General features: G+C 43.6%; 1 protein-coding gene across 1 annotated transcript in view; it reads right to left on the minus strand.

Moving 5' to 3' along the window:
* LOC147322406 (uncharacterized) overlaps nt 1-5,029 on the minus strand; it is a 32,001-nt gene extending 26,972 nt beyond the window's left edge. The window contains exons 1-2 of the mRNA XM_086306918.1: nt 4,967-5,029; nt 1,808-2,404 (exon numbers count right to left, since the gene is read on the minus strand). Of these exons, the coding sequence (XP_086163044.1) occupies nt 1,808-2,404; nt 4,967-4,984 (615 nt within the window). The 5' untranslated portion in view covers nt 4,985-5,029. The remainder of the gene's footprint in view (nt 1-1,807; nt 2,405-4,966) is intronic.
* Between the last annotated feature and the right edge of the window lie 9,218 nt (nt 5,030-14,247).

A 14,247-nucleotide genomic window follows, 5' to 3' on the forward strand; every position in this document is an offset into this window, starting at 1 on the left:
TGTGTGTGTGTGTGTGTGTTGTATACGAGTAAATATGATTGCGTAGTATATCTGTGAGTATGTCCAGTCCAGTATATACATGTTACCAAAAAAACCAAAAACTAAAAGTTCATACCATTTCTTCCCGCTGTAAATAACACTGTTTTATTCAGGAAAAACCCAAACGTTTGCATTTTTTTTTTTTAAATCATCACTCTGTTTTTACGTGGCCTATCATTTTAAAAACTGGTATAAAGTTTGAGTCCACACTTTCAACCTAAGTTGAAGTAGAGACTCTGGGTCGCTGCACCTTTGTTGTTGCATCTTAAACTGGGCATGTGATTTTGACACGCCGACACGTCCGTCGACCCCTGGGGGTTAAAATGTAACTACTGGAACATTTTCATTCACAGTTGCCTCATCAGATTTTTACAGGAGATTTCACCTGAACTCTGTGGAGCCTGATCTCAAGAGTTTAAAGTCTGACACTGAAACCAGAAGAGGATCTTTCTGTCTCTTCAGATTCACAGTGATGGGAGTGATTTCAGCCCTGAGTGATCACGCTGATGTTTGCACAGAGCAGATAATGAGGTGAATGTTTGGGCACATTGGTAACAGTGAAACAGTTTATTAGTAACGTGGGATCGTTTGTGTTCGGAGTATGAACTGAGATTACTGAAGCTTTTGTCACACTGGTCACAGCTGTAGTTTCCTTCCATGTGTGTACATTCATGCTTGTTACGATGACCTGATCGTGAGAAGCTTTTGTCACAGTGTCTGCACTTGTATGGTTTCTCTCCTGTGTGGACTCGTTTGTGTGTTTTAAGCTGACTTGAAGTAGTGAAGGATGACCCACACTGATCACAGAGGTGCTTTTTAACCCCACTGTGAATCAGTTCATGGTTTTTTAAGTCACCTGATGTGGTGAAGCTTCTCCCACATTCTTTGCAGTTTTTCAGTTTGTCTCCAGTGTGTTTACGTTGATGTTTTTTTAGGGAGACTTGCCAATTGAAAGTTTTTCCACAAAGGTCACAACGAAAGTCTTTCCCACCACCACAGTAATGACAGGGTTGAGAACTGGATCCATCTGTGTCGCTCTGCTTCTGAACAAAGACACAAACACAGTGTAAGTCAGTCCTTCAACATTTTCATCCTGAACGTTGCCTGAAATAAAGCATCTCTGCAGACGTCCAATTACATTTTACTGTTTCAGTTAACACACTCAGTTTACTGGGCTGCAATAACTACAATACTACCACCATAATACTACAGTAATACTTATTTCATGTTACAATAACATCTGACTTACTACCATAAAAATATTTGAAGGGTACCAACACAGTACTAAATTACTAATGTAACACTCCAACAATACTAATTTAATACTGCATTAATAACACTGTAACTGTGCAGTTAAAACACTCAGCTGACCAAGACAAGAAAAACACTACTACCCCCATGACACTGCAATTATAACATTAAATTAGTATTTTAACACTAATGTCTGAAAGTACTAAAGTTATGAGGAAGCAATGACACTAATGCTAAAATACTACAATACCATTACGTAACAATACAACTTTATAAACCATTTATGCAGAAATAATATCACTGCCTGAACATTAAATAACAGAATCATATCAGTGTTCAGCACATTTCGTTTTTCACAATAGTGTAAACAAAAATCATAATTGAAATGAAAATCTGAATAATCACTCAGAGCTGCTTTTCCCTGCAGTAGAATTGCTAACATGCTAACACAGTTTAATGAGCAGAGTTGCTCCAAACAGTCAGGCTAAAATGACAAGATAGAAATATAAATACATACCTCACAGTAACTGCACTTGTAGAGTTTCTTTCTGTTGTGGATCTGTTGGTGTAGTTTCAGGTAATGTGGAGTTTTAAAAGTCTTTTCACACAGGTCACATTTACAAGGTCTCTCCTCAGTGTGGGTAAACATGTGGCGTTGTAAGTGTATGTCTTTAGCAAAGTGTTTGCCACACTGACCACAGCAGTACACATCTTCTCTGGTGTGAATGCGTAGATGTGCATTTCGGCTTCCACTCTGGCTGAAAGTTTTTCCACAGATGTCACAGCTGTATGCCTTAATTCCAGAGTGGGTAACTAGATGCCTCTGTAAGCCGTTACTGCGATTAAAAGCTCTGCCACACTGATCACAGCTGTACGCTTTAACTCCACTGTGGATGAGTTGGTGTGTTTTTAGGGAACCCACGGAGGAAAAAGACTTTCCACACAACTCACAGCTGAACGGTCTCTCTCCAGTGTGGATGACCTGATGACGTTTTAGGAATGCCTTAAAAGTAAAACCCATCCCACACTCGTCACAGGTGTGTTTTTTCTCTCTCTTTCTTCTGTGAGGTTTGTCGGCCTCCTGAGAGCGCTGACTTCTCGCTCCATGTTGGTCCTGCAGTGACAGAGATACAAACAGAGGCAGTGAGTGAAATGCAGTCGTGGAACAAACTCAACCTTCAAACTCCCTCCATTAACACTAGTTTTAAACCTGAAGGTGGAGTGTGGCACCAAACACCTTAAAGGTCTCTTATCCCCACCTGCTGGTAGTTCTAACACATTACATCCAAACTCATGTTAAAAATGACTGTTCAAAAACTCTAAGGCTATGTTCACACTGCAAGTCTTAATGCTCAATTCCGATGTTTTGATCAAATCAAATTTTTTTTGTCTGGTTGTTTACACTACAAATAAAATGTGACAGCAAACGTGCTCTAGTGTGAATGGTACACGGCCCTCAAATGGGCCGACATGCGCAAAAGAAGACGTCACACACAACACGCTCCGTTTAGACCCAGACCAGTATTGTTTGACTGATGGCCCTTAATGTAAAGACTTGTTTTGGACTTTACGTTTCCCAATTTTGCTTTAAGTCATAAAGTTATTTTGTTATTTACATATGGCCTATTAATTATCCTTATTGAAGCCCCTCTCTAAAACAGCAAAGGATAGTTGCAGATTTCTGTCAGAAGCTGCAGATTACACAGTACAAACAAAATGTTCACGTTGTCTTCCCAGCAGTTTCATTAACATCTACACTGAATGGCCAGGAAGCGTTCGCGATGTCTTCTCGGGCGCTTCTCTGGCGTTGAGAATCGGCGTCTGTCTTGTGTCAGTGACGTAAAAGATGGATTTAATGCGACATGACCGTTCAAACAGCAGTCGCTTTCTACAACATCAGATATGTATCGGATTCAGTACCACATACGAAAGTGACCCAGATTGGACTTAAAAATATAGGATTTGTGTCATTCACACTGTCATAGCATGATCGGATATGGGTCGCATAGGGCCAAAAAAAGTCAGATATGATGCGCTTTCGCCTGCAGTGTGAACGTAGCTTAAAACCATGTCCATCTCTCCTGCTTGTACACAAATATTAATGCCAGCATACTAACACACTCAGAATAGTAATAAATGTTTAGCAGCTCTATACTTTTTTATATTTCCTCTTTCCTATAATAAATATGTATAATTTTCTAATTTATTCCATTATAATAGAGAGTTTGCAGCTGTGAGATTCCGACTGTGCTTCCCTTGCAAAAGTTAAAACCGATCGATCTCCGTTTGTCTCCCTTTGTTCACGGAATAAGTCTCTGAGTCAGCAAGGGCTGCTAGCGAAAACCTAACAATTGTGAGCTGTGACTCCTTTCCCCACGCTGCCAAAACTGCAAAACACTTAGCTGTGTCTCTAATAAAAACTCTGTAACTTTGCTCTGCTTCACTTCAGCAGCATCAGGTAAAGTTCATATGGTTTTCTTTCGTTTTTGATGTACTGCAGAATATTTTTATAAAATCCCAGGCGAGGAAAATCACCTTCAGGTTTCTCTGTGTTTTATCGTCAGTTACTTTGACACAAAGGCATCTGTTGTGATGCTTACACCTTTGATAAAGTCTCACAACTGTCAGCTTTGTTTTTATAGATATAAAAAATGGAAATGTACTGATGCATGATCTGAATTATAATATTTCCGACTGTCTGAGGCAAAATTTTTGCAAACAACAAGTTATTCGCACCCATTTACTTTTTACCCTTTTTTAAAAATAACCATTTCAAACTATTTACAGAACAATCATGCCACACAAATTATTTGTGCCACTCCAAAAATAATTTCTGTCCACTATAAAGGAAACATCACAGCCTGATGCCTGCAGGTCTGACAGCAGCAGGTGTATCACTCCTGTTTCTACCTGGAGACAGCAGTCGCCTCATTGTTCTGACACACAACACAAAACTATCCACAACACTACACACTAACTACACAAGGCAACACATTAACTACACACTCCAAACACGCTAAACGTCACAAATCTCTCACGACTCAAAACTCGCTCTCTCTCTTTTTCTGCTGCCTCTCTCTCTCTCTCTCTCTCTCTCTCTCTCTCTCTCTGTCACTCTTAAAACTTCCCTTTTTTTTGTTTGTTTTTTTGCTCATAAGCAGAGAGTGCTCGCTGCGCTGTCCTTAGACAGTAAACGTGACGAAACTATTCAGGAAAAAACGGCGCGTATATATTGTTTATAATGACTCTGGTTTTACGTGGCCTATCAACACAATTTAAAAACTGGTATATATCACCTTGTTGCTTTGTCTTTAAGTGGTCATGTGATTGGCTTACCACGACTACTTTATTCTTCCTCAGTCAAACACTAAGCACTCATGCGATTGTTACTTGTAATGCCGTTATTCCCATCACTGTTCCTCAAAGCATTTCAACACAGTCCTCTTTGGTGACATCTGCTGGCCAAAAATATGAAGAACAGCTTGAATCTACAAATTATAATGAAGAGCTCCATTATAATTGCTCACTCTACAGAGCTCAGCTATCAATAATGATAATAATAATAATAATAATAATAATAATAATAATAATGTACTTCCACAGCATGTCTTTTATCCTGTCTTCCCTGTTTCATCCCAGCCGGTCAGAACAGATGAAACTGTGATATTTTCCTCACCTCCTGTGTTGAGCTCATTGTTTCCTCTGTAGTGACTCAGCTGAGTCCAGATGGCTGAAAATGTTCCACTGCTGCTCCGTCAGACTCTTCTCCTCCTGCTGATCAGCTGGGACACAAAACAGATCTTTGTTAGGCTCCACACTGCACTGAAGAGTCAAAGTGTCTCATATGTTCATCTGACAACACAAAGTACAAATTTCACTCTGATTGCTTGTAGAAATCTTGTGAGACGTGTTGTGCTGCAAAGTGAGGAAACTCTCTCACTCACTTATACTTCAGGAGGAACTTTGTGACATTGGCTCTAATATTCTAAGCAGCCCTTTACTATGACAGGGCCAGAAAGTCCTATTTGAAGGTTTGGGAGAAGGACCATGTTAAAGGTGGATTGGGGTTTATACACTTTGTTATGATACAGGTAAGGCTGTAAGAGCCTGAGAAGGTGTCCTGAATGAACCTCTAAAACCAGTTTTCAGCTAACGACTCTGCTTCAGTCTGGAAAACAGCAACTACAAGTTTAAAGACTCCATCAACAATTCACACCCAGCAACAGCCTGAACAGCTCCTCCTGTGGTTTCCACAAACAGGGACAGACCTCTTACTCCCCCACCCCACACTTTCCACACCTTCAGCCCCCCAGTCCCACCACCACCGCCATATCATACCGTTCACGGTGATACCAGTATAATGTTGGGCAACGATAAGGAAATGAAACATCACGATAGAATGTGGTTAAAACGCGCATGCGCAGTGGCTTTGTTTTCATACGCACATGGCGGAAAAAGCATGGCAGCGAATGAGAAGAGCGAAAGTGGATCATTAAATGAAACGGATGAACCAGAACTGGTTTGTAAAAATGCTGCAACTTCAGTGGTGTGAAACTGGTTTAGCTTTCGTCCGTCAGACACACAACAAAGCACTATTTTTGGTAGAGCATGCTAGCGGGCCGTCGTTATTACCATGTTGTTTGGAAAATACGGCGCACTTAAAATCAATCCTTTTATTTTCTGAAAATCGACAGTGCCCCTTATAATCCCGTGTGCCTTATGTATGAATTCTGGTTGTGTTTACTGACCTGAAAACAATTTTACGTACACGGCGCTCGAAAATCTGTAAAATGTTTCAGTACGACTTTGCTATGCTACGAACCCGCACCGCTTGATGGATTGTCGGAGCATTACGTGTAAATGACCTTTAAATTTGTAAATATTTTTACGTTTGTTTGAAAGGCACTTCGGTTTTATTTTGAAATCCATGCTTTTATTTTGAAACAGGAAACTGGCACAAAACCGTTAAAGGGCTGTTAGTAACGTTTCTTTTAGGATATGGTAAAATAGTGTGCCTTAAAGTGAAAAATATGTACGTTTACTTTGCCAATTAGTACCTGGCTGACAGTGGCACAAGGTTTGTTAATGTTTCCTTTAACGGAATAAGTTACATGCAATCAAAATGTCGTTTAATAGAGTTTATGTTGTTAACCTTGACCTTGACCTTTATGTGTAGTTGTAAGTTAGTGAGGTGATATAATGAATTGAGTGATGTAAATTTGATGTATATGCTATATGTGAGCAGGAGAAATTTGTTTCCTTTGATCTTATGGTATTAATATTGCTGGTTTTGTTTTGCTCCTAGCTCTTACGGTGTCTTCACTGAATGTTTCAATAAAAACATTTCCAATAAAACCTCTGTGAAGCATCAGTATAAGAGACCATCATTCAGCCAGGGATGCTACATTACGGCTATCGTAGGCAGGAGCCTCCCGGAGTGATACGTACTGTGCTTCAACATAATGTTACCGTATTGTGTGTGTATAACCTCCTTAACTTTTGTGGATGTTATACATCAGCGGTCTCCAACCTTTTTTGCGCCACGGACCGGTTTATGCCCGACAATATTTTCACGGACCGGCCTTTAAGGTGTCGCGGATAAATACAACAAAATAAAACTAGTACCGGTACCGAAAAAAATAAGATTTATTCATAACACACGTGAAAAGACCCAGGAAAACCAAGTTAACAATAAAAACGATAACAACATAACGCTGAAAACCGATAAAAACCCTGAAAACTATACATTTCACACCTGAGCCTCAACTCTCGCGGCCTGGTACCAAACGACTCACGGCCCGGTACCGGTCCGAGGCCCAGGGTTGGGGACCGCTGTTATACATGGTTATGCTGAGGATATGTCGGCCAGTTTCCACTGGAAATGCCTTTTTGTTAAACTGTCAGCAAGGAATTTGCACTGTTACATTTTTATATAACTTTAATGCACATAAAAAACAGCTGCTTGTTTAAGTGAAAATACATTGATGGGTTTTTTTTGCACTAATAAAGTTGTGGAGTTGTACCCCTAAACTCAAAAAGCTGTGGCTGGAAAAGAGTAAGGCGTTCAGAAGCGGAGACAGGGACTGCTACAGAGAGGCCAAGTACAGGTTCACTAAGGAAGTGGACATTGCCAAACATCAGCACTCTGAGAAGATGCAGCAGCAGATCTCAGAGAATGACTCGGCCTCTGTGTGGAAAGGTTTTAGGAATATTACAAACTACAAGCCTAAAACCCCCCACTCCACTGATGACTTGCTCTTAGCCAACACCCTGAACGACTTCTACTGTCGTTTTGACGAGCCATCAGGCAGCCTTCACACCTCCAACGGCCCCAACAATAGAGACACTTTGGACACTCATTCCCCCACCTCTCCCCCCTCCATAGAGCCATCACCACCTTCAAACTGTTCACCTGCAACACCCGCCCCCTCACCCCACACAAAAGAGGATTTCACACCACCTCCTCCGACCACAACTCTTCATATCCATGAAGCAGATGTGAGGAAGCAGTTTAGGAGTCTGAATGCTCGGAAAGCTCCCGGCCCAGACGGTGTGTCTCCTGCCACCCTCAGACACTGTGCAAATGAGCTGGCCCCAGTGTTTTCTGGCATCTTCAACTCCTCACTGCAGGCATGTCATGTGCCTGCCTGCTTCAAGTCCTCTACCATAATCCCTATCCCCAAGAAACCTAGGATCACTGGACTAAATGACTACAGACCCGTGGCTCTGACATCTGTGGTCATGAAGTCATTTGAGCGCCTAGTTCTCTCCCATCTCAAGACCCTCACGGCCCCCCTCCTGGACCCCCTGCAGTTTGCATATAGAGCCAACAGGTCTGTAGACGACGCCATCAACATGGCCCTACACTTCATCCTGCAGCATCTGGACTCCCCAGGAACCTACGCCAGGATCCTGTTTGTGGACTTCAGCTCTGCCTTCAACACCATCCTTCCAGACCATCTCCGAGACAAGCTTTCCCAGATGAATGTGCCTGATCCCATCTGCCGGTGGATCACTGACTTCCTGACGGACAGGAAGCAGCATGTGAGGCTGCGAAAGAATGTCTCGGACTCCCGGACCAGCAGCACCGGCTCCCCTCAGGGCTGTGTTCTTTCTCCTCTGCTCTTCTCCCTGTACACCAACTGCTGCACCTCCACCCACCAGTCTGTCAAGCTAATCAAGTTTGCAGATGACACCACCGTCATTGGGCTCATCTCTGACGGGGATGAGTCTGCCTACAGGAGGGAGGTTGAACGTCTGGTGTCCTGGTGCAGCCACAACAACCTGGTGCTGAATGCCCAGAAGACAGTGGAGATTATTGTGGACTTCAGGAAGCACACAGCTCCACTCCCCCCCATCATCCTGACTGACACCCCCATCACCTCTGTGGACTCATTCCGCTTCCTGGGTACCACCATCACCCAGGACCTGAAGTGGGAGCCCACCATCACCTCCGTCATCAAGAAAGCCGAGCAGAGGATGTACTTCCTGAGGCAGCTGAAGAAATTCAACCTGCCAACACAGACGATGATGCAATTCTACACTGCAATCATCGAGTCCATCCTCACCTCCTCCATCACCGTGTGGTACGCTGGAGCCACTATCAGGGACAAACAGAGACTGCAGCGTGTTGTGCGCTCTGCTGAGAAGGTGATTGGCTGCAGACTCCCATCTCTGCAGGACCTGTACACCTCCAGGACACTGCGGCGTGCAGCTCGGATCTCAGCTGACCCTTCTCACCCTGGACACAGTCTGTTTGACCTGCTCCCCTCAGGCAGGAGGCTCCGGTCCATTCGCACCAGAACCTCTCGCCACAAGAACAGTTTCTTCCCCTCTGCTGTGGGACACATGAACAATAACCACATGACTGTCCCCGCCACTAACACATGACCCTACGCTGTGTCACTGCATCATTTCATGTTTGGCACTGATCACCACCTGCACTCATGTATATATCTTTCTACGTAGCACTCATAATTCTTATTCTCATGTATATATCTCATGTATATCTCATGCACATATCTTTCTTTCTACATAGCACTTTAATTCTTATTGTCTGCACTGAAGCACCGCAGCAATTTCCTAATGTTGTAAACCTCAACATCTGGCAATAAACCCATTCTGATTCTGATTCTAAAATATTTTGTCTAGTGTCAATTATATTGTTATCGCAAATTTTCAAATGTATATCGTGACGAATATTTTTGGTCATATCGCCCTGCTCTACTCCACCATGTAAACAGACTCTTTAACATACAGACCCCAACAAAGCAGCTGAACCAGACTCAGTGTCTCCATCATAAACCATACAGTGGATCACAATATGAAGCAGTTTAAGACGACTGTTGCTGTGAACTTTCACTATAGAAAGAAAACTGAACAGAACATCTGAATTCACTCGATGCTAAACATTCATTTCATAGAATGAAGAATTGCAATTACACTCAGATCTACCTGTGCTTTAATGATGGGGCCTTTAAACTCACACACTCAACAGTTTTAACCAGCTTCCCTTCCTGCTTTGACTGCAGCTGTGTTTGACACAGGAAGACATTATTACATTCTTCACACTCTCCTGCACATTAACCACCACAATATATTTTTATTCTCTGTGCTTTCAAATATGAACACTGTTTACTTTCATCTCTGTTTCATTAGGTTTTGTTAACATCTTCCTGTGCATCACTTTACAGCAGCCACACTCATTAAAATGAGACTTTGTAGGAGTTCACTTCCTCTCATGTGTTCATCCACAGCAGCTGGACAATAAAGTTTATTGTGACCTTGATACTGCAGCAGATCGCTCTCATCCATTTCCTGTTATCACTTCAAATAGAAACGAGGCTGTAGAGGTTTGGTGCAGGCAGAAAAACAGCTGCAGGGACAATGAAAAGACTTTTCTGCTCCAACTTCTCCCAGCATGCTGAGCTAATGATTAGTTGGTGTTTTTCTCCAAACACTCTCTCACTCTTCTCTCAAAGACACCGAGGAGAGCAGCAGAAGACCTCATTCAGGAGCTAAACTCAACATGAACTGAACTCACAGTAAAGTTAGCTCGGTGCTTACCTTTAGATGAGCCCACAAACCGAGAGAAACTCCGCGATGAAGCTGCAACTCTTTCCAAACACAGGAAACAGATCAGGGAGCAGAGACCCACGTGGTTCACGCTGATCTCAGCTACGATCCAGGAGACAAGGGTGGGCAGATCGATGCAGATATCGATCCAAACGTTGGTGCTACTTTATTCTCTTTGAATAAAAAAACAGCTCTCTGTGCAAACGCCTCCTCTCGTGCAACATTCACACTTTGCTCCACCTCCTCCTTCTTCTTCTTCTTCTTCTTCTTTACATCGTTTATTGTATTTGCGGTTGTCAAACAACAAAATGATGAATTACCGCCACCAACTGGTGTGGAGTGTGAACTGGAGCGTCGACCAGCAACAATTTACTCTCTTTTAAAAACTGGAATAAGGCCTGATCAATTTCACTTCTTAACTTTGCAGTAAATCAATAAGATCCAGTTTCATTTTTATGTTACTGAGGTTTTGGATCATTTACCTTCTCACAGTGTAATATAACATGTTCTACAGTTTCTTCTTCTCTTTTTTGAATGATTTGAATGGAGGTTATAATCCACCATCACTGAACTGAAATGAGTCTCTAAGTAGGAAGTCATCAGTTCAGTTTTTGATCGATTTGACTGTATTTTACTGTGCAGGCTGAGTTTGATTCGATGAGTTAGGTTTTCTTAGTGGTTATATTAATGTCATTAAATTGTTTTTTATTTTTTATTAATGCATGTATGTATTTCCTTTTAGATATAGCACTAATTTACAATGGGAGTTTCCAAGTTGTGTTATTGCTGGGTAAATGTTATTTAGAGCTTTGTAAACATATTCTAATAATATCTTTAACAGGAGTGGCTGATTTTAAAATAGGATTCTTTATGTCTGTGTAATATTTCATTAATCTCTTTTACTCTGTTATTTCTCTCTATACTCAACCTTGTTTTGGTTTTTCCCCTATAAAACACAGTTATACATCAAATATTATAAATCTTACTTTGACAAATATTTAGATCTTCACACATTTCAGGGTCCCAGTGTGGATTGACTGAAGTGTTTGTTTTTATCCCCACAACATCCTAAACACTTTACTGTTATGCATAAACAGAAACAAAAAAAAATCTAAAACATGATATATGCATTGCCGTCTTCAGCCTCTAGGGGGCATTTTTGTTCAGGAAGTACATTTTCCTCTGATAAGCAGCTAAAAGCACTTCTCTAACCAAAGACTGTAAACAGAAGACGCGAGAGTTCAGAAACAGTAAAACAGATTCACAGAAGCCACAGTGATATTAAACATACAGCACTGACAGTGATGACAGACAACATTACAGGTCAGTTTCAAAAACAATAACACTAATACAGGGTTAAAGGTTATGAAGCTGATGAAAGATTTCATTACCTTTTAAAATACTAGACTTTGCTCAGTTGTATTCAAAACAACAGCTGCAGCAGCAGTACAGGCTGAAATGGGGGAAATGCCATTTCAAATAAGAAGAGAGCAACTGATATTGAATTACTGGGCAAGTTTACAAGGACATGGTCACGATCATCTGACAAAACCTGTTTTCCAACCATGCTGGGAAAAAGAGAAAACGCAATTGAAGAGCTTTGGGTGGACAGTGGGACAGAAAACAGCTGAACTTAATCTGGACAAGATAAACATACATCAAACAGTACCGTTGCCTACAATACCACCATGGATGCTCCCTGATGCAGTAGTAGATTTCACATTGTTAAACAAAAAGACCAAGGAGAAGGGTGTTATCTTAAATTCACATACAGTGCAGGAATATATTAATCAGTATATTCCTGCAACTGTGTAGATTTATGTCAAAATCTACACAGTTGCATCAAAGAATACAGCCAACCAAAGTGGGATAGCATTTATAGTTCCTGGATTTAATATCAAGGTGGGGAAAAGGATCAGTGACGATCATCATGATGATCTATGGGAATATAACAGTAAATATTAAATATTAAACATTATTGTGCAGCGCGTAAGATCGACAGCGCACGGTGTACTTTGAGGAGCCAAAAAGGGTGTAGTTTGTGTGTGTGAGCACCCGTGTGTACACCTGTGAGCATGAGCGTGCTTGTATTTAAAAGGTTCCTTCATGTAATGGTCTGCTAGAGGGTGTGGGGGGGGGCACAGCCCCGTCCTCCAGGGCATGAAGCAGGTATGGAGGAGATCAAACTCCAGACATCCAGAGGCCCCCAGAACACAAGAGACCAAGGAAGACCAACAGAGGGGCAGCCGCGCCACTGTCCCACAAAGAGCTGAGGAGAGTCCCAGATGAGGGCTCACTCAGCAGCCGCAGAGCAGAAGCCAGGGGGGGTTGCAGAGACGTGCCCGTGAGCTCCCACCCTCATGCTCTCATATGCAATTACTCAACACTCACCCAACGTGGAGACAGACATAGAGAGACACTGTACACACGATCACACTCCCCAAGCATACTTTAAGAACCGGGTCCCCCTGGAGGGGGAAAATGCACCCAGACCCAGGTGGTGTTTCCCTGCGGTGGGGAGAAGCAGACTGCCGCAGCAGCAGGGAGGCCCCACATTCCAGACCCCAGTCGGATGGCCAACTCCTCCTCCTGGCCCCCCGCTCCAGCAGGCTGCAGAGAACGGGGTGTGTGAAGACTCCAAACCTCCCTCCGCCTGCTCATATGCAGTGTTGATGCATGTGTGTTCTAAGGTGCATTTAAAACCCAGAAGGGCATGGAGCTACCTGCCAGAGAGCAGCAGGTAAGCGCATAGCCCCTCCTGATAGCCCTCAATGTCTACGTGTATTTAAAATTGAGAGGTGGGACACGACGCCAGGGGGGAGGTTGTACACCCTGATGGTCTTTTGGAGTCCGTGTATCGTGCCCACCCCCAAGATCCTATATGTATGTGTAATGAGAGTGTGAGTAATGTGAATGTCTAAGTTGTGGGATAAAATTGAGGCACAGGCAGCCAGAAGGGGACAGAGGGGGGGGGAGCCTCCCCTGCACCCTGGTGACACACCTTTACCCCAAGGCCCTGCATGTGTGGGTGATTGTGGTGGAGCAGGAAGATGGAGGCAGCTGGGTATGGGGAGGGAAGGAAGGGAGGGGCACGTGACCCCTCCCTGGGGCCAGCTCCCCCGCTGACCCCAGTAGGCACCCCCATACTCTGCAACCCGCCAGGGAAAGGGGGCCCAGGCCCATCCGGACCGGGGCCCAGTTCAACAACGTCGCTTGGCCCCACAGAGCCCGGGACAGTCCACCTAACCCCACCACAGAGAAAACTGCACCCACCCCACCATCCACTCATCTTCCAGACTACACAAGACAATCGACGCCCAGGCTGAGATCTTCCTCCACCTCTCCTGTATCTCCCCCTCCTGCATAATGAGTTCCTGAAGAGAGGAGAGCTCCTGCAAGGTGTAACAACCTCCCCCACCAGTTGAATTGATGCACTAGTGGACCCTGCGCCAGGGCTGGGCCCCTATACATCCACCCGCCCACAACCCTGGCAACACACCAACCAGGACACAAGCCCCCAAGGCCCAGCAAGGGCCCCAGCCCAGAGACGGAGCACCCCCAGAATCCCACGCCCCTCCCGGACCCAACCAGGGGCAGCCAGGCTACCAGGTCAGTAACCCACATCCGTCAGCACAGACCTTCCCCCAGCCCCGTTGCACGCAGCCACGAGGAAACAGTCACCTGAGAGCCAACAGAGCCCTTAATATGCCATGACCACAACCCCGGGTTGAACCCTCCAAGGAAGATGCTCCAGGGGAAGAATTCGGGAGAATTTGAATATTTTATTTTATTTTGTCACATTCCACACCAGTTGGTGGCGGTAATGCACCATTTTGCTGTTTGCCAACCGCCAATAAACCCTATACAGAAGAATAAGAAGAA

This window comes from Aulonocara sp. 'chitande type north' Nkhata Bay, linkage group LG9 (genome assembly GCF_057382095.1).
Source record: "Aulonocara sp. 'chitande type north' Nkhata Bay isolate Kocher_YH1m ecotype deep benthic linkage group LG9, A_spYH_male_GT1.1, whole genome shotgun sequence".
Taxonomy (NCBI): Eukaryota; Metazoa; Chordata; class Actinopteri; order Cichliformes; family Cichlidae; genus Aulonocara; species Aulonocara sp. 'chitande type north' Nkhata Bay.